Source organism: Myotis nattereri (genome assembly GCF_964212035.1).
Source record: "Myotis nattereri genome assembly, chromosome: 13".
Lineage (NCBI taxonomy): Eukaryota > Metazoa > Chordata > Mammalia > Chiroptera > Vespertilionidae > Myotis > Myotis nattereri.
Window position 1 is genome coordinate 33,575,292 of NC_138088.1, and position 21,781 is coordinate 33,597,072.

The 21,781-nt window shown below is 43.5% G+C and overlaps 1 protein-coding gene across 1 annotated transcript in view; it reads right to left on the reverse strand.

Annotated features, from left to right (window-relative positions):
• The window catches only part of ASAH2 (N-acylsphingosine amidohydrolase 2), a 58,753-nt gene extending 46,156 nt beyond the window's left edge, over positions 1 to 12,597 (reverse strand). Inside the window, exons 1-4 of the mRNA XM_081104811.1 lie at positions 12,386 to 12,597; positions 9,253 to 9,384; positions 5,901 to 6,118; positions 3,915 to 4,064 (exon numbers count right to left, since the gene is read on the reverse strand). Coding sequence (XP_080960937.1) covers positions 3,915 to 4,064; positions 5,901 to 6,118; positions 9,253 to 9,379 — 495 coding nt within the window. The 5' untranslated portion in view covers positions 9,380 to 9,384; positions 12,386 to 12,597. The remainder of the gene's footprint in view (positions 1 to 3,914; positions 4,065 to 5,900; positions 6,119 to 9,252; positions 9,385 to 12,385) is intronic.
• Positions 12,598 to 21,781: the final 9,184 nt, after the last annotated feature.

A 21,781-nucleotide genomic window follows, 5' to 3' on the forward strand; every position in this document is an offset into this window, starting at 1 on the left:
TTACTCTTCATTCCATGCTGGAAATTTCATCCATCTTAAAGCTGAGACTGAGAACCTGCCTAAAATCAAGTGGAATAAGTAAGCTTAATGGCACTTGTTTAGCAACATTTATTTTTCCCAACCTCCCTTGGGTTAACTGGGGATGACTAAGTGGGTTCATTTAAAGGCCTTCCCACTGGGTCTCAGATTGCATGGGGGAAGTAAAGCTAGGAAGAGATGATTAAATGGTCCCCACTATTGACTTGATAGTGTCTATAATCCAACCCATTAAACCCCTCTCCCCTCCATGCTCCACCCCCAAAGTCTGCCTTTTAACTCTCCTATTGCTACCACTGACAACACTATTTCCCAATCAGAGCCTTCTTTGATTCTTCAGAAAGACAGCATGTGCAGTGGTAATGAGCATGAGCTCTGGCCCTGAGGTGCCTATGTTTGAATCCCAGCCCAGAAAGCTCGTAAGTGTAATCTTGGACGAGTCACTTGATCTTCTGCAACTCGGTTTCCCAGTCTGTCAAATGGCATAATAATAGTGTCTTCCTCATACAGTTGTTAGGAGGATATAGAACAGTGCCTTACTCATCATGGAAACGAAGTTAAGTGTTCACTTTTATGTCTATTCGTTCCCAGATCCATTAGCACTTAATGTGACCTCTTACCACCATGTAGTCTCACTGCCACCCCCATTGGTTTAGAACTTTTGTGTGAGTCACATGATGTAGGGGAAATCGCCAGGCAGAGTTAAAATCCTTCCTGCAAGCCTAGCTTCCCTTTATAGCTCTTTCGGCCTTCCAACATATTGTAAAACTCCCCTGTATTAAATCCCCCATTTGAAATACCTAGTGTGATTACTGTTTTCCCAACTGGACCCTCACCAATAGAGCCTTGACATCAACTTAAAGAATCTGCCCATTTGTGTCTTCTCCTCTATTTCTAGTCTATTCCAATCCACCTCAAATTCACCATCTGAGTAATCATTCTAATGCAAAATTGTGATTGCATCACCTTTCCACTCAAAAGTTTCTAAGAATCCCCATCACCTACAGAATTAAAAACAACCTGGCATCCCAGGACCTCTATAATTATGAACACACCTTCCAGACACATCTCCAATTCCATGCCTATGTGTGTCCTAATAGAACTAACCAAGCTTTGTCTCTAGAGTCTGTATTCCTCCCTTGTGCCTCTGTTCATGCCGTCCCCTGCATTTCTCAGCTCTCCCTCCTCATGTAAACCGTTTAAAATTCTGCCCATTCAAGTGTCACTTCCACTTTGAAAATCTCCCCCCTAATTTTCATTTCCTGCATCTCCATGTGGTGGTTTTAAAGTACTGTATACCCACAGATTAGATGATACTCTTGCCTTCAAGAAGTGAAATTTAACTTTGCTATCCCGGAGTGTGAAATGGGCTTAGCGACTTGCTTCCAATGAATAGAACAGGGTGGAAGTGATGGTGTGCAATTCCTGAGCCTGGGTTAGGAAAGGCTCTGTGGCTTCTTCCCGGCTCTTTCGCTTGAATTAGTCGCTCTGAGGAAAGCCAGCGGCTCTGTCATGAGGATATGGACCGTGGGGAAGTGAGGCCCTCTGCCAACAGCCACATGAGTGAATATTCTTGGAAGTGGATCTTCCAGCCACACTCCAGTCTTCAGATGATTGCGGTCCTTGCCAATATCTTGATTTCAAGATACCCTAAGCTAGGACCCCCAAGATAGGCCACTCCTGAATTTCTGACCCACAGAAAGTGTGAGATAATGAGTGTTTGTTGTTTGAAGCCACTATACATTAGGGCTACTTATTAATCAGTAATAGATAACTAACACGTCACTGTACTTTACTCCAGTAAATTAGTTGTTTGCATATTTCCCTGACAGACCTTTCTTCTATTCCCCAACGAGGTAGAGAGCTCACAGAGGACATGGATTATGACTCACTTAGCTGTGTGTCCCCTGAATGACTAGCAACATGCCCCGCAGAAAGCAGGTTATCAATGCATTTCCCTCCAAGATAATAAAATAATGTTCTTTTAAGAATGTACACTCTGGGATCAGGTATATGTGTTAAGAACCAAACTTGACCAGTTTCCAAGTGTGTAAATTTGGAAAAGTTAATTGCCCTCTTTAAGGCTCAGTTTCTTGCCCTAACCAGTTTGGCTCAGTGGGTAGAGCGCTGGCCTGCTGACTAAAGGGTTCCAGGTTCGATTCCGGTCAAGGGCATGTACCTTGGTTGTGGACACATCCCCAGTGGGGAGTGTGCAGGAGGCAGCTGATCGATGTTTCTCTCTCATCGATGTTTCTAACTCTCTATCCCTCTTCCTTCCTCTCTGTAAAAAAACAATAAAATATATATATATATATTTAAAAGACTCAGTTTCTTTATTCATAAAAAGGGGATAAAAACAGACCCACCTCCATTTTGTTGTAAGTGTAGGGGTGGGGAAATTACTTAATCTCCCGCTCCTCATGTTTCCATAAATGGAAGAGGCTTCCATTCCACCCCCACCCCCACCCCCAAGATAGAGTGACATTGAAAAAGGTATTTAGGCCTTCCCATCACTGAATAACCGACATGTAATGGTCATTGTTCTAGGTACTCTTGTGTCCCCCCCTTTCTCACTCATGAATATGTAAACAGACATCAGAGAGCACATTCTTTTTCTGTGACTTGATCTGAGGCAGAAAATATAGCAGAAATTGGCTTAGAGAGATAGACTTGGAAGCCATTTCCACCACTCTATTTCTCACTCCTCCCCACCTCATCCCCTCTCCCTTCCTCTCTTTCCCTTGCTCTCACTCTGTCTGCCTTACAAGTCTCAGGTAGCCCAAGACATGTCCTCCATGCACCTTTCTGCTAAACTCAACTCTCCCCACAGGGAAATAAGACCTAAATTTGGGGAAAATCACAGAAGAGCCTGCCATATTCTACAATCCATTTTAAAGATCAATTGAGTTAACTTATTCTTTTTAAATTTTATTATGGAAATTTTCAAACACACACAAACATAATCAGAATCCTATCTAATAAAAGGGTAATATGCAAATTAACCATTATCCATCACAAAGATGGTGGCACACAATCCTCTCAGCCCCACCGGAGTCCCCCAGTCCCAGGGGGCGGCTGCTAAGAGTGGGCAGCATGAGCGGCCTGGAGGAATGCTTGCTTTGTTGCCATAGCGACGAGGCAAGCATTCCACCCTGGCCACGGAGGGCCTCTGGGCAGCGGGCACAGAGCTGCCGGGGCGAGGGGTGCGGGGGGGGGGGAGGCGGGATGTTCCACACCCCACCAAGGATGGGCCTCTGGCCAGGCTGGGGCATGGAATGCTTGCACCGTTGCCCCAGCGACAAGCAAGTGTTCCGTGCCTGGCCACAGATGGGCCTCTGGGCCGCAGAGAGCCTCTGGGCAGTGGGCGTGGAGTGGCCAGGCCCCACAGAGAGCTGCTGGCACACGGATTCGTGTGCAGGGCTACTAGTAATATAATAAAATCCCCATGTCTGCCTATCACCCAGCTTCAGCAATCTATGGCCAACCTCATTTCAGTGTTGTATTTTTAATTCTCATCAGGTTACTTACATCCATTCTCAGTTGTCTAAAAACTTGAAGGAAGGGTTACTGATTAATTGACACTCAGACTTCTATCAAAGAAGATTAAATGAAATAATGTATGTGAAGGTCCCCTGGAAAGTAATAAACTTTCAAATAACATTAGCAATCAATAATGATGATGCACCACCAGCAGAACTGAAAGCAAATCTTGACCAAGATGATTCAGAATGGAAAAATTCGGATCACTCTGTCTGCTGGATTGTCAAGAGCCTATAAAGTTGCAGGGGATAGAAACTCACTGGATGAAAAACAAGGAGGGCTTAGCTACAGACTTTTTTTTAACATCAAGTCATTTCTTCCTCACATCAATCACTTACCTCCAGCCTCAATCGTTGGGATACCATGCCTATGTCGACGCTCACAAATGCCATTCGATTGGACCCATCTGGCTCTGCCATGATGAAAGCACGACTGTACAACCTGGTGAGGAGGCCCCGTGCATTCTGGCCACCTTTGCCGTAGCCCATCTAAAGGGGAAGAGACAATCAGAGCCCATCTAAAGGGGGAGAGACCATCAGAGCCCACCTAAAGGGGGAGAGAGAATCATAGGCGCTCTATCTCATCTCGCGCCCCCCACCCCCACCCCACCAGAAAGCAGGCTCACTTAAGAAAGACAAATAAAAACAGTCCCCAGGTCACTGAAAGCTCTGAGTGAGATAATGTATGTTTTTTCAATAATAAAGCCAACATCATAAAAGAGTCTTTACTCTTCTGTGTAGAAATAAGTAAAGGCAAAGTAGCAAAAGCTTGACAGAAGCTATTCATTGCCCTATAGGTGAGGGAGGAGCTGATGTGACCCAGAATTGTGTTACTGTCCTGGAGAGCTTTCAGGGCTACTCTGTTTTTTGAAATAAGACCTTTTCTCTTGCCAGTCCAAGGTACTATGCAAGGAAATAGTTCCCCTCCCACCATGCACACTGAGGGGGAACATCCTGAAATTGAAGGCTCCCTCACTTGAGTTGCCAATGTGTATGTTTTGTTTTGTGTTTTTTTTTTACCTGAAGAAAATGGTTTCTTTATGGTTAAGTAATCTAACCTTAACTTTATGGTTAAGTACCTAACCCTGGCTTCTCCCATGTTGTCCCTCCCTAAGCCAAGTCAGATCAAATACACCTATCCCTGCCCCTTCTCTTACCATGTCATAAAACCCACCCTTAAAGTCTACCCAAGTCTTCAGAATGCTCCTTCTACTGCTTGCTTTGCCCTCATGTGGGTGTTAATTTAGGGTTACAATGATTCAAGAGTCAGTTTTCAGAATAGACAGCAAGGAATACAGTTGACCCTTCAACAACACAGGTTTAAACTGTGCACATCCACTTATGTATGACTTTTTTTTAATAAATACAGTCAGCCCTTCAGATCCACAGGTTTCACATCCTTGGATTCAACCAACCAGGGATTTAAAATAGTATTTTTACATTCCCAACTGTGGACCAAAAATAATGTTTTGATTTGCATTTTGTTGACTCTGTGGCTACAAAGGGCCAACTGCAGTTAAGTTTTGGGGGAGTCAAAAGTTATACATGAATTTCCACTGTGTGGGCGTTGGTGTGCCTAAGCCCCTCATTGTTCAAGGGTCAACTGTAATTCCTTGAAGCTAAAGATTATTTGGTAGACAGGAGACAATCCCATCAGACAACCTCAAGCTCTGGTTTCCTAGGGAAGTGTTGATATAAACAGTGTTACCACCATCAGAGCAAAGAAGTTGCATGCTAACAGCCAACAGACCACACCTAACACATTGAAGGGTTTTACTTGGCTAACGCACTGTTGGCCCATGCCAGGTTTCCAGTTTTAACTAACTAGAGTTGCCTACATTTTCCAAGTGAGATACTTAAACCCTCAGATCTTCAGTCCAGAGATGTTTCTGGCTTCTCTTGAAAAAACTGTCAGATATAGCAACCCTAAGTCCACATGCTTACATGGCAACAATTAGTTGGGGCCGTGCACTTTCTAGATGCACCGCCATGCCCACAACTTCCTACTGTCCCCAAACTGAGGATCACTAGATGTTGAACATCTTACACTGACCTACTTCAGTCACTTACAGTACCTGCCCATCCTCTGTCATATTTGAGTTTCCTAGCCCTGCCATTTCATAAAAAGTGGCCAACTGTCTTTCCAAGGGAGTTTTGGTTAAATAAATGATCCTTTCTTCCTTATAGGACAATACTCATAGTCTTACACAGCAGTGAAGTCAATAGGAAAGCAAGACGATGCTATAATAATCAGGAATAAATGCAGGATTCAAAATAATAAAATTTTATTTCACAGTCTCTTTGAGGAGCCCATGATTTACCTACCATATTGATATCTGCTACTTGTCCTGTGCAGTCAGCTCGCCCAACACCTATGTGGTAGCCACTGAAGTTCTGAAATAGAGGAGGCTCTGGGGTGGTAGTCACTGTGTCCACCTGGGTGGTTGTGGGACCCTGTGTGAGTGTGGAGCGCTGAGGGGCTGTGGAGCCCTGGGTGGCTGTGGGGCTCTGGGTGGCCTGAGGGCTCTCAGTGGATGGAAAACCTGAATCCAAAAAATAGAATAAAATATTTGAGGCTTGAACTGGGGTGGTAAACACACAGTACAGATGATGTACTGTAGAATTCTATAGCTGAAACCTACATAATTTTATTAACCAATGTCACCCAACAAACTCAATTAAATAAGTAATATATAAAATGTCAAAAAATAAAAATAGAGTAAGATATTTAAGAAACCACAATTCAGATCACTTACGTGTCAGCATTAGTTAGAACACCCAATTCAGGTGGAAAAAAATCTTTGTATATTGTTTATGTGTATGATACACGGTGGAAAACATCTCAGGAACTTGTTTTATCTCATTCCTAAGGATGATCTTTTTCTTTACTGCACATGTTCCAACTAAACAATCAAGGTCTCCATCAAACCTCCTTCAGCTTCTCCTCACAAGCCATTCCTTGCAAACTCGTCACCCTTCATTCACTCACCATGCACTTCCACGCCAGCCAAACAAATCATGTGCCAGTTTCCTGACACACAACCTACTAAATGCAGCCTCTTGGGATTCGTTCTTGCCATTCTTTCCATCCAGGGTCCTTATTCCTTTCTATTCTACCAACCAATCTCCACTACCACCTTCAGAGTTGATTCACTTCCGTCACACTCACATCCAGCTCAAACCCTCATCTCCAGGGTGCCACTCCAGCTGTCTCTACCCTGCTTTGATCTTCCTCAGCCTTCTCAAAACTTTTATTCTTTTTTTAAGAGTTATTCATATATATTTTTAGGGAGAGAAGAAGGGAGAGGGAGAGAGAAACATCAATGTAAGAGAAACATCGATCAGCTGCCTCCTGCACACCTCCTACCAGGGATTGAGCCCACAATGTTGCTGGGCTTCCAACCAGCAACCTTTTTCCGTGCATGGTACAATGCCCAACCCACTGAGCCACAACGGTCAGGGCTAAAGACTTATTCTTAATGCAGCCTAGATCGTTGTATACTTGTTGACATAGTTCTATCTTATGCTAATGATTCATATGCATATATGGTGATATATGCATAAGGACACACTACATTTCTTATCAATATGTATATCACATATACATACAAATATCAGGGAGGCAGAATAGCATTGAGAATAAAAGGACAGATGCCAGAAATCTGGATTGGAAAACTGACTTTACCAATTACTGGCTGAACAAATTACTTAAGCTATTCACCCCAATTTTTCCCATCTATAAAATAGAGATAATAATAATAATACCCTGCTTCCAAGGGCTGTTTTGAACAATAAATATGTTACTGCATATTAAAAATATAGAGCAGTGGCTGCCTTAGAGCTCTGGTTTTATTTATGTATTTAGACATCTTACATATACATTTTACTTGTTTGTTTCCAATACAGACAACAGCCAGGATGGCCAAGGCAGCAGAAGTCAGTGTCAGAAGGTACAAGTGCTCAGGAAGTACTTAGGCAAGAGATTAGCAACTAACTCATTATGGGATCTTAGACTTCCGGAGCTCAAAACACAAAAAACAAAAAAACCTTAGAGATCACCTGGTCCAATCTCCTCAGTTTACATATGAGAATACTAAAGCCGAGACAGTGACTTAACCAAGAATTCAGAGAGCAAATGCTTAATCAGGTGTCCAAACCAGATCTTCCAACTAAGAATCTGATGCGCTTTCAACCACATTCCAGAGGGAGTTAGAATCTGTGCCTGTTCCTCCCAGAGCCCACATTCTCTACAGGGCATCTAGTGTTGCAAGAAAGGAAGCAGGAGGCTTTGCTATTGCTTTATTGATACTGACATAGGCATGTGGTACCAACCAAAGCAAAACTTACATAGCCAAGGGCAAGCTCTTTGTGATCTCAAAGTCTCAGCTTTCACATCTATAAAATGGTACTAAGACTGGCATCAACCTTCATAGTAACCTTATTAGAATTAAATAAGAAATTGATGTAGGCTCCTGATTACAGTGCTTGCCACAAAGTAACCTTCAATAAACAGCAACTTGCACTATGGAAATAGTTGCCGTAATTATAGACAACCTCCCTGAGTCTCTGTGTCTGTCTGTCTGTCTGTCTCTCTCTCTCTCTCTCTCTCTCTCTCTCTCTCTCTCTCTTTAATCCTCACCCAAGGATATTTCTCCCATTGATTTATAGAGAGGGTGAGAAGAAGGGAGGGGGTAGGGAGAGGGAAGGGAGGAGAGAGATCTATGTGAGAGAGACACATCTATTGGTTGCCTTCTGCTCACACCCTGACCAGGGCCAGAGATGGAACCTGCAACCCAGGTACGTGCCCTTGACTGGGAATTGAACTTCTGACCCTTCAGTCTGTGGGCCCACCCTCTAACCACTGAGCAATACTGGCCAGGGCTCCCTGAGTCTCATTTTAAGAGCTAAAACTAAATAAGCCCTACAGAGCCTTTCATATCTAGCAGTCCAGGACCCTGCTCTGCCCACTCCTGGCACGGAGGATTTCTGGTCCTCTGTGTTTGCAGGAAATTCAAAGCACGGGGACATGGTGGAGAATACACTGGAAAAGAGAAAAGGCCACCGAGGAGAAAACCGGGGTGCAGACATGCACCTCCTTCTCCGGCTGGCCTGAGTCCAGCCCTCCCTTTACCTTGGTCAGAGCATTCAAACCCCACTGTCTTCTCTACTCATTTAACAGGTATAATATAACCTAGACTAGAGGTTACTTTATAAAGACCCATGGGCCCGTTACTGCCTATCAAAAGAGCCTAGACAGTTTTTAAAAACTAAATTCATCTGTAGTGCTGAAGAAGAAATCAAACTATGTCTAAACACCCAAATTTCTAGCTTCTCTTGAAACTCAGGAGAATTGAGTCTGTGTTTATCATAACAACAGTCAGCTGACACTCAGGAGGGGCTGGGGACCCTCTTCACCAAAATTGCAGCTGCCTCCTCCTGGACCCCTCCCCACTCGAGCTCATTTACAGAGCTTCATTGGCCCCCCTAAGGATGTGAATTCAACACTCCCGTCTTCAAGGCTTTTAAAAGACTAATTGATACTTAGTGGATCTTTCTTCTCCTTTTGCCTCCATTATCGCATTATCAACAGACACTATTTCCTGCCTTCGTGTCCACAGTAATCGAGGAATTTCCTGCAGGCCTAGGCGCAGCATCCAAGAGAGCCCGTGACACTTGCCTTTGGGGTTTTCGATGGTCCCACTGGTGATAAACAAGAGGCTGAGAAGGGCCACCGTGATAGCAGTCATCATTATGAGGAGGAAAATCAGGAACGTCTCTAATGTGGAGAAGGTACGTTTGGCCATTTTTCCTAAGAAAGAAGCAGAGATGGAAGAAGAAATAAGGAAGAGACAGAAAAAGACAGAATCACAAATTAAAACGCATGTGCTTCCAACTGCCTAAGACGTCTTAGCTCTTTCATATGAACAGACTATACCAGGCAAGTATAGAGCACGTTCACCACTAGTTCCACATCCCAAGCCCATAGCAGACAAGACCAGTCAATTAGAGCACTCTTTGATAAGTTCAGATGGCGTTTCCAAATCTTTCTCAGCACAGTACTCATCCTGGCATCCACCACTCATCATTTGGCATGGGCAGCTAAGTGAAAATCTATTTGCGTTCCTCGGCTACATCGCTGCTGCTTTCCTTCAGGGTGATGATGCTGTTTATGGGTCTAGGTTGAAACACTTCTGTCCTCGGGGATGACGGACCCACCCACATTGTTTGTACTTGGGAGGAGGCTTGCTGAGGTGGGGGCTTTCCTCTGTGATCATAGACTAAGTAAAATTATCTTGTCCACGTGGAGGTGAAATCCATACCGTAGGCCTCTATACCTCATGTTCTAACTTTAAATACTACCTGAGAAGAAAATGGCCTGGAAAGAGGGGTTGGCATCTCTGGTCTCAAGCCAGGTGTTAATAACATGTTCCTCTTCTGTGATAAGGATTACACACATTTTGCAAACCTTGTAGCAAATGAAGAGGATAAAAATACAAATGCCCCTGTGTTCTACAAAAGCAGAAAATGTCCTTACAAATTCCTTGGGATATTTTAGGAGGAGAATTCATCATTATGCGGAGGGACTATACAAGCTAAAAAGTCGTATAACAGGAGAAAGTATAATAATGGTCATTAAAAATTGGATTCTGAAGTCTGACTCCAGAATTCAAATCTCATTTCTGCCACTTACTGCAACTGAACTTGGGGAATCCCAGACAATGAGCCTCAGTTTCTCCATCTGTAAATAGGAATATGATGGTGATCATTTTAGTATCTATCTCATAGAGTTCCCATAAAAATAAGAGGAGATAATGCAAGTAATAATTTGTTGGTTCCATGGAATGTAAAAAGTGCTCAAAATGTTGACATTCATCACTGGGTTCCAAATTGGCAAAGACTCTGTGTTCTTCATGGTCCTTGAAGGGCGTTCACATGAGACTACCATTAGAGGATTATTGGAAGCACAGGAAGGGACTTGCTTTAGGAAGCCTGAGCAGTGAGATGGGATTGGAATCCCACGTCTTGCCTCCGCCCCAATGGTGGCTAAGATGCTGCCACCCCCAGGAGTTGTAAATTGGCAACAAACAATTGTGTGTAGTACAGCCCAGACAATTTTTTTGTTTCAATTTGACTTAACTGACAAGATAAAAGATTAAGTCTCACAATTTTTCTATAGAGTCCACATTTACAAATCTGAAACCTCAAATTTCTTTCAAAATACTTTCTAAAATGTGGCAACACTGAGCCAGCATTCCCATTTGCCAAAAGTTTCAAAACTTGGTAGGTGCTGTTCTTTTTAGATGGTGCATGCCTTCTCCAACTTGCCATAGCCCCTACCCCATGGGTCTTGTATATCTAAGTTACTACCTGGTCTTTGTAGTCATTTTATTTTGCAACCCCTGGACTACAGGTTAAAAATCAGTCACCCAGCAAACACTTCAGAGGAAGGGCTGAGCTGGGAATGGACAAGGAGACTGAAACGTCTTCCTAAACTTCCTGGTTATTGGTAGACTTTCCTCATCCATATGGCACCGTGACCACCATCAAGGTCAGCAGTAGGAACAACTTTAAATTTAGGGCAGAACAAATTAGTTCTGCATCTGGGTCCCAGGTTCCACTGACAGCCCCCAGAAGGCAGGAAGCACATCTAAGATATGCCTCTGAAACTGATGATCCAAAGAGGTTTATTAGTCATTAGCTATTGTTTCAGTAGCAAACTTCAAACCCAGTACACCTAGTTCTTGCTCTAAACTTTGGTTTCTGTAAGCCTTTCTGTTAGCTGAGACAACTTCTACAAAAAGGGCAATGAAAAAATGGATGACGGACAAGTAGACCTCCCAACCCCGGATCATCTGTTGACACATTATATATGTAAAAAATGTAGTCATGTGGCAGGAGCCTGTGTAACAAACAACAAAATCATACCTTTTTTTGGCTAGTTTTTCTCTGGTGACTGATTACCACTATCGGCCTCTTGCACAAGTCAACAGCAGCACTTGATTTAACATCAGAGTTTCCACCTCTTACTCAGATTTCAGTGATGTGTTTCACCACTCTTACTTTGTTGCCAGAATTACTGCCAACATATCACAATTCTTTTTGAAGCCATTAGTGCTATTTATTTCTCATAATGATTAAAATCTGCTTTCAAACATTAAAGCAAATGTCTTGTCTGCTTCAGAAGGCAAATGGACCAAGAATTACATTTTAAAGGAATATACATTTCCTTATGGTTCCCACTTAACCTAGCATAATCCTAGAACAGTGTTTCTCAACCTGTGAGTCGCGACCCCTTTGGGGGTCGAACGACCCTTTCATAGGGGTCACCTAAGACAATCGGAAAAGACATATATAATTACATATTGTTTTTGTGATTAATCACTATGCTTTAATTATGTTCAATTTGTAACAATGAAAATACATCCCGCATATCAGATATTTACATTATGATTCATAACAGTAGCAAAATTACAGTTATGAAGTAGCAACGAAAATAATTTTATGGTTGGGGGTCACCACAACATGAGGAATTGCATTAAAGGGTCTCGGCATTAGGAAGGTTGAGAACCACTGTCCTAGAAGGTCAGTGATGAGGCTCTAATGAGACAACAGCAAGCCACTTGTCACATCTTTACCATGCTGAGGTGCCTATTGCTCAAGACTGTGAAAGAAAAAAGTAATGATATGGCAAAATGGGTTTCCAAAGCTAAGAAAATGGGGTGGAGGTTTGGGGTTTCATCAAGATCTCTGGGGCAATGGGTGACTCAAGATCCATCCCTCCCTCTCTAAGAAAATAGAGTCATTCTTACCTTATTCAACCCCTCAAAAGACTTCTTGCATCCAGGAAAGCAAATGGTGGTCCAAATTCTTGTTTCCTCCCCGTTGCACGTTGCTCAGCTAAGACTTCTCAGCACTTTCTGATGCCTACAGAGGAAAGATCTTTCACAGTGACGTCCCAAAGAGTTCAAGTTCTCATTATCGTAACTTTGTGGGCTGGGTACAAGGATAAGATTAAAGTGTATTGATAACAAAAGGCTTACACACACTCTCTCCTGGGGCAGCCTAACACTGAGGTAGAGTTGCAGAAGGCCTGCAGGGCTGAAGGTCAGTTCTATGCAATGTGTACAAGCTGGAACAGGAAGGAAGGAAGGAAGGAAGGAAGGAAGGAAGGAAGGAAGGAAGGAAGGAAGGAAGGAAGGAAGGAAGGGAGGGAGGGAGGGAGGAAAGAAGGAAAAAGCACCTGCTTTATTTACCACTGGTCACTCAACCACATTAGGGTGGATGAGAGTGGGCTATGGGTCCCACTGGGCAATATTTACACTGATTTCAGAACAGAAAAGCATTTTTAGATTTTCATCTGTAAAAAGAACACAAAATTCTAGATTAACTAAGAATGTGAATAATTATAGACAACAGAGTAAGAATGCTGTGCGATCATTAAAAATTATATTGAAGGAAAGCAGGGGAGGGTAGGTGAATGGAAAGAGATCAACAAAGAACTTGTACGCATATATGCATAGCCCATGGACACAGACAGTAGGGTGGTGAAGGAAGGCCTGGGGTGGGGGTGGGGGAGAGGGGCAGGCTAGAAGGGGTCAATGGGGGGAAAGGGGGGACATCCATCATAGTTTCAGCAATAAAGATTTAAATTTAAAAATTATATTGGAGAAAAAACAATGACATGAAAAATTACTAATAATATTAGATGATTTTAAGTTTATAAACATTTAATCCCATTTGTGTCAAGTAGACATTATTTATATAGGTATGGTCAAAAAGACTAAAAGAACGTACAGCAAAATGTTAAGAAGTAATTATATGATGTTAAGATTATGGATGGGTTTGGTCCCCCCCCCCCCCCACACACACACACACATTTTGGCTCTTGGTATTTTCTGTAATAGCCGTGTAGCACTTTTGTAAAGGGAAAATAAAATGTTTACCTCCTCTTGGAGAATATATACCAGTGGTCGGCAAACCGAGGCTCGCGAGCCACATGCGGCTCTTTGGCCCCTTGCGTGTGGCTCTTTCACAAAATACCACGTGTGGGCACGCACGTACAGTGTGGTTGAAACGTTGTGGCCCATGCGCAGAAGTCGGTTTTCGGCCTGGGCGAGTCTATTTTGAAGAAGTGGCGTTAGACGAAGCGAGGGGTGTTGGTCGGTTGGGCGACAGGAGACGCGGTGCAGGGGCCGCGGGATACGCAGCGCTGGGAGGCGCACACGATTCATACACGAATTGAGTGAGCCAGTACCCTCATTAAGTTAATAACAATGTACCTACCTATATAGTTTAAGTTTTAAAAATTTGGCTCTCAAAAGAAATTTCAATCATTGTACTGACATTTGGCTCTGTTGACTAATGAGTTTGCCGACCACTGACCTATACCGTCTAACAGCGTGCAGTTAAACAGTGGCCCACGGAGACAAAAAGAGCGAGACGGAGGCCAAAGCCCTCTGCTTTGCCGAGTAAACCAAGGTTGTCCAGGAAGCACTTGGAAGATGACACAGGCCACTTAACTCCTGGCCGCGTTTGGTCCGTCCCTCATTTATTCCAGCTAATAAATGAGGCAGGAATGAAGGACTTAGACTCTAAACACTGTGCAAGCCCCTAATGAAATGCAGGCTCTAGGCAATGATCATCCACGGCTGGCTGCTTATGTCACCAAAAGAGAGAGAAGCAGGTATCGCAAGCCTCTGAGTGGTGCACACAAACCTCCCAAGTATTCCGATTAAACCCAAATAAAATCAGCCTCTAGCTGTAAGTGCCTCTTTATAGGAAATACAAAGTACGGGGGAATACGTCAGAGGATAATGCGGAGACACAGGAAGCAAAACCCAGACTGCGAGAGACTCTCTAAGACAAGTGTCCCAGGTCCTTTAACAAAGACATTGGGAGTGGAGAGGGAGAGAAAGAGCAGGAAGTGGAGAAGGGGGAGGGCAGGGGGGCGAGGCGGGAGAGAGAGAGAAGGAAAACAGGAGGAGGAGAAAGACGGGAGGGGAGAACAAGGCAGGGGGGGAAGAGGGGCCAGGAAGCTATAGATTAAAAGAAGCTGAAGAACACATATGTAATACCCTTTATAATACTTTAAGCAATAAATAAAAAATAAATAAATAAATAAAATAAAAGAAGCTGAAGAGACATCAATCAACTGCATGTTGTAAGCACTAAACCATCATTATCTGGAACTTGATTCAAACAAACTGTTTTTAAAATTATGAGACAACTGGGAAAATTTGAACACCAACTAGATATTTGATGATATTTACGGGTTACTGCTTTAAATATTAGTGTAATAATGGTATTTTATTAGACTTTTTAAAAAAAATCCTTATCTTTTCGATACATTCTGAAACTCATAAAAATAAAATACCCAAAGTGCAAAACTCTGATCGATGGATGGATATACAGGCGGATAGATGATGGACAGATGGAAGGACAGATGGACGGAAAAAAAGCTTTGTTCTTGAATATGCCAGTGGACGGTGGAGAGTGGGTTGAAAGCACTGTGGAAAGTATTGTTGAGAGCTTCACTCTCCACTCTTTTTAAGCCCAGCGAGGGTGCACAGGCGGCCCCCATGTGCCGACAGTCCCAGACGTGTTTGAGGTTCTGCCTTTCAGAAGCCCTAGCGTGAGACTTCCACTCAGAACTGAGCCACTGGGAAGAGAGGCAGGGCCTGGGACGGGGAGGTTACTGGTTTGGATCACGGCCGGGGGACTCTGTTGGCAGCGTGGTGACTGCTTCTGGGTGCCGCAGCTGCTTCCTTATTCCATGACCGTGACAAGGCAGCCCACCCTTAGCAGCTCCGTTCCCCAGTTCACACTGGACAGTTGTTCCTAGAAGCTCAACCTCGATTCCCTGTCTTTGGCCTTCACAACGGGTCTGCAAGTTATCTCTGTCCACTGATAGACCCCTTTCTCCTTAAGCCAGTTGGAGTGGGTTCTGTTATCTCCAGCTAAGAACGCATCCAAGGTACCCCTCGGCAAAGTGGGCAGCGGGCCTCCCTTTGGGGAGGGTTTGCTTTCCAGTGGCCGGGCACTGTGTAAGCCTCGCTGCCTCTGGGAACATCTGTAAAGCTAAGTGATGAGCAGTCTGGCACAATAGATTTTCATTAGGTCCAAAAAGGGCTACCCTGGTGATACCTTACCACCTTCTGGAAAATTCCTGGGAACCCCAAAGCAATTCCATCATCAGTTGACTATGTATAGAATCATCTCTTCATTGGCCTCAGTTGAATCTTGATCTCAAACCACAAGTAAACAACAGATGAAAGAAGGGAGTCCCTTCTGTTCCAAACTGGAGAGAGTTTCCTGTTACCCACCCTCTGCACCTGTGCTGTGCCGAGCCCGGGGGTGTGACTGGCACCGTGCTTCGCTGCAGGTGGGAGCCCAAGTGAAGGGAGGGCTCAGCTCCACAGTGGCCGGGCCGGGCCGGGCTGGGCAGGAAGATGGCACAGGACAGAGGAGCACACCAGGGCTCTTCTCCCCCTGGGGACTCACAAAGTCCAGGTCCCCAGCAATCCTGATGTTCTGCTTCCCTCTGAGGACAGGAGAGATCAACAATTCAAGGGCTACAGTTTCTCTCCCGAAATTTATCCCAGTCCTACCTCCAACACATGGCAAACTGATAAAGAGAGATGTTGAGGCTATGGGAAGGCCTGGAACTTGGAATCTGAAGATTGAGGCTTTTTTCCTCAGTGACCTTCATCTTCCTCATTGCAAAAAATAAGGGCGGGGGGGGGGGGGCAGACTAACAACCCTGGCCAGTGTGGCTCAGTTGGCTGGAGCATCGTCCAGTACACGAAATGTTGTGGGTTCCATTCCTGATCAGGGCACATACCTAGGTTGCAGGGTTCAATCCCTACTTGGGGCATGTACAGAAGGCAATTGATCTATTTCTCTCAACTCTCTCTCTCTTTTTCTCTCTCATCAATAAAAACACAACCTTAGGTGAGGATTAAAAAATTTGGATTTGCATAACTTCCTTAATTCTCTACTGTTAGATACCCAGTGTGGGGCTACAGAACCTTTGCAGAGTATTTGGAGATTACTCTCTGATCATTTATCTTTTTCCAAAACCATAGACAAGAATTTATTGCATTTGGCAGTGACAAATTTGACCTGTTTGCCATACAAGATCACGAAGGCAGATTGGGGGAAAGCAGGCTGCAGCTTCATTTATCATTATTTCAGGGACAGGGTGACAATACTGTTTGATGTAATTCTTCCCCTCTGCATAAATCTCAGAGGCTTAGCGTCTCCCACCTGCACTGTGCACTGTGGGAAAAGTACCACCCTGTCCATTGATAGAACTTGGAAAAGAAAGGACCAAGAGAAGCAGAAAGCAACACGCTTGCATCACAGTCCAGCCTGACTGGATGTTCTCTCTGGCCAGTGGGGGACAGGATGACCTCAGTGGAGCTTGACATGAAAGTGTTTGTCTTTCTTATACTGGGCAGGGCCAAGCCTGAGGAAGAACAGTGCTTGGTGAGAACTGTTCTTTTCCGTGCCGGGAGCAAGTGACTTGCAACCATTCACAGAGGATCCCTCACTAGACCAGCTAAAAAGCAAAGGGGAAGAGGACCAGGCCATCCCCATGCTGGAGAGCAAATGCATGCATTTCTCACCTTCTCTGCAGCTGCAATATGTTCAACTCGTCCCCAAGGACAATCCACTTAAGATACAGGCGGAAAAGAAAAACATTCTTGCTCATATGTAGCCACCTGAAGAGATAACACTTAACATCCTGGGCATGTCATTGATTTGGGGTGATGATAAGGGTTAGGTGGCATCTGAAATGCCCACACTCAGAGGGTACAGCCAATGTACCCTGTGTGACGGCCAGGACTGAGCCTCGGTGTGAACCAGAAGCTGAGCAGGTTTGGGGTCTTAAGGGACTGAGGTTAAAGTATGGAGTTATCATCCAAGGTTGGTGCATTCTCCAGGAATCGAAGGGCCAGCCTAGGAAGTCCATGAGCTAAATAAAGCTAGAGCTCAATGATGGGTGGAAACCATGCAGGAATCCCAAGCTTGCAGGAGCCAAAGGCAGGATCCAACTCGAATATGGAGCCAAGACAAAGTCAGGCAGGGATGGAATCTAGGCTAAAGCAGATGAGGCACAGAACAAAGGAGTTGGTGGTCTTGGGCAAAGACCCAAATCACCTACAGGTACTGTTTGTGACTCCATTTAATGTGTCAGTAGATTAAAGAGACTCGCATGGGTTGGGCTAGCTAATCACACCAAGACATGAACGACAACTTATTGAGCTATTACTGTGCGGACACGTATCAAGCCAGGGCAAAAAGGATAGCCATCTTTTTAAAAATAATAAAAAATCAAATCAAATAAACTTATAGAACTCTTTAGTGTCTTCCAGACATTGTTATGATAACATTATATGAATTTCACTCATTTGATATTTAAGGATGATACTATTCCTATCCCCATTTTACCTTTAAGTTAAAAAGCAAACATGACAGAGAAGCATCCATCAGACCGTCAAACCTCAGAGGGAAGGTAGGGGAGGGTGGGGGTAAGAGGGCGAGATCAACCAAAGGACTTGTATGCTGCATATAAGCCTAACCAATGGACACAGACACCAGGGAGGTGAGGGCATGAGCAGGGGCAGGAGGACACATATGTAATACCTTAATCAATAAAGAAAGAAAGCAAACAAGAAAAGTGAGTCAGAGAGAAGTAAAATGAAGAACTGAAGATCATACTGCCAGTAGGAGACCAAGCTGGATTCAAAACCAGATCATGTGCCTTCAGAAGCTTCTCACTGAACCATCGGCTACACTATGCATCACAGCATCTGCCCTTTACTGGTATGAATATGCCTGATAGCCTTACAATAACAATAAAATAATGCCTACAATGCAGTAAAAAACACAACCCTCATAGTAAGAAGAAATCAAATACTGAGAGTCAGGGACTGTGAGAAGAGGCAAGGATTGTTCTAACGTCACCTAGGTTGACCCCTCTGTCACAGAGACAAAGTGAAGTTACTTGCCCAAGGTCACTGTGACGGAGACCGGCAGTACTCATCCATATCTGGTCCTCGCTCCTTGGTGGGCATACAGGAAGGGCATCAGCTCCCTGGCAGTTACTGGTCAATGGGCTGTGTGTGGCAGTGACGTGTGCTACTCCGGGACTGAAGTATTTTAATGTGGAGGCATTTGTGAGGGGGTGTGAGCTCTTTGTGATATCTCTTCCTCTGCTGTGTTGACCCTGATAACTTCATGTCCTAGATGATACATGACAAGATCCCTGAGTCACCACTTCGAAGAAATCTACCTCAGGGAGTCATCAGACCAGAAGTATACTTTGCATTAACAAGAAGTAAAATGCTTATGTGTTAAGCAACTAAGATTTAGAGAGGATTTTTGATTACCTCAGCAAGACCCCCACCCATCCTCATTAACATAGTCACCTGATTAACACCAGCTAATACAGGTGACTCCTTAGCTAAATTATAAATCTCCTTTTAACATTTATTTCAGTTCCATAAATTCCACAAAGCAAATGGTTTTTATTTCTGGGTAACCACATGCAGAAAGATGAAAAGGGAATTAATTAATTATATTAATTTCAAAATATACTAAAATCTCTCTAATTCAGAGGTCGCATTTTATGCAATCTCAACTCTAAGACATAGTTAAAAATGAGAAATAAATATTTAAAAACCCAGAAACTTATTAAATAAAGTCCATGCTTTTTATACCACATGAGAGATTCAAGTCCATGGAGAATTTGGTGACTTTTTATTCACATGAAGCAGGTACACAAGTAGCAAAAGTTATAACTTAAAGAGACTCACATGAAAATGACTCATGACAATAATCAGTGGTCAGAGTGACAACCTGAGTCGTGTTTAACAATCCCTAAGACAGCAGAAGAATGTGTAAAACAATTTGAAAAAATTTTCCTCCAAGATTTTTTATTTTTAAGTTCAGAGTTTAAAAAGAAAGAACTCCAACTTTTAAAGCTGTCAAAAATATAAAGAGGAAGATAGAAACAAAGAGATAACTAGACTAATCCATTTCAAAATGCTACCGTGTTTTCCCTGAGGTGGGATTTGGGGATTTGTCTGTATTTTACTTTACCTATTTAATTTTTCTGTAATAATTATGTATTAGTTCTGTGGTAAAAGCTAATTTTTTTAAGGATGATTGCAGGATATGAAAAAGAGACATGGAATAAATGCTTTAATTCTCCAACTAGGCTTAAAGAAAAAAGGAGGATAAAGTCTGCTAGCCCATTGTTATGCATCGTCAAATGAAGAATAGCCACTACTAAAAATAGAGTTTCTGTTTCTTTTCGTGGCTAAATGACAGACTGTGCTCACTTCAGACTCCATCTTGGCTGAGCTCATCAGTCAGTGGTATGATTATCTGGGAGGTGTAGGTGAGGCCTCAACTAACTTAGTCAGAGCCAAGTCCCACCTGCTTCTGCATTTCACTAATGAGAAAACAGGCTGAGCTGCCTTTTCATGTTCCGGGGAGCTGAACCTTGGATGCCCCGTAAGAGATAAAGACTCTTCTGAATTAGATAATTATATTGGTATTTACATAAGAGAATTGATACCACCAGGTGGCATAGAGCTGTGCTACAGCAAGTTGCTACACCTGCTGCCTCATAAACTAGTCCAAAGGTAAAGACGCGATTGAAGACTAGCATTTTTTCCATGCCTATGTATTAATTTCAGGGTTGATATGTTCAAAAGATGTAGCTACTGATTCAGCCTGAGCACTGACCAATTAGAACAGATGCCAGGGTAAACAGCTGGCATGGCTGTACCAGTGCCTTCCTGCTGAACATCAGCCCACCGTGGTGAGTTTCTTTTTAAAACCTGGAATTATGAATTGTCTGAGGGGTTTCTTTTTTTTCAGAGACTCAATCATTGAATTATAAGCATTATAAGTAGAATGAATAGTCATTTAAAAAAAGGCCCTCCAATCTCACCTCACACTGCTAAAAATATTATTTCAATCCATCATGAAAGTGACAGGCTACCCACTGTGGATTTATGTAGACCTTATAACACCACTAAAGGAAAATAAACCATCTGAAACCTGGCGTGATGCTCCTGACAAGCCTTCCAGTTCTGCTGGGGGAGGGAACCTCTGGCCAAACCACAGTTTCTGCCACAAAGAAACTGAATTATGAGATGAAAACAAACAAACAAACAAAACCGTCTTTCTCCAGCTTAGGCAGGTTATAAGCCAAATTATCCTTGAAAACCCTTTGCAAGGAGAAAAAACAAACTCAATTTGTAGAGGAGAAAAAATGAGACCATGAGCAATGCTTAAAACCTTACCCAGGCTGCCTCGCTCACACACATATCGAAAGCAGAAGTAAATAAGTGGGGTACATTGGTCAGCCCCTCTCTTACATGTGGGGTGCTTTACAGCAGGTAAGTAGCTGCGTGGAACCTCCAGATGTCTGTGACGGAACCAACCGCACGGATGCAATGGCAAAGAACAGTGGGTGTCGAAGAGACAATAGGGATCAGTGAGGAGTGCAGCAACCAGACAGTGTGTGCCAATCGGAAGGGGGCAGCCACCCCTCATTGGTGCCATGAAGAAATGAAGGCCCAATGTTGATGAGTCTTTCCATGTTTTAATGGAAAGTCAGAAAAATAGGTATTTATCTAAAATGTCTTGATTTTCAAATGTAGGCAAACAAATTTTTTTAAAAAAAATTTATTTATCATTTAGGTCAAAACTACGTGTGACCAACTGTCCAGGCCACAAGTTGCAACCTCTTCTTTTAATCCATTGCTTCATTCAGAAATATTTTCTGAGCATCAGTGGAGTAGTAGATACTATGCTGCACCTAAAGGATACAGGTCATAAGACAAAATTTCTGCCTTCACAAAAAAACCTTACAATCGAGCCCTGGCCAGTGTTTCTAAGTGGTTAGAGCATCAGCCCTTGCAGTGAAGGGTCTCGAGTTCAATTCCCAGTCAAGGGCACATACCTGGGTTGCAGGTTCCACCCCAAACCCCAGTGGGGCCATATGTGGGAGACAACCAATTGACATTTCCCTCTCTCTCTCTCTCTCTCTCTCTCTCTCTCTCTCAACTTCTCTCTCTCGACCTCTCTTGACCTCTCGACCCCTCGACCTCTCAACCTCTTTCCTCCCCTTCCACTTGCTCTAAAAACATCAATGGAAAAATATCCTCCTGTGAGGATTAACAACA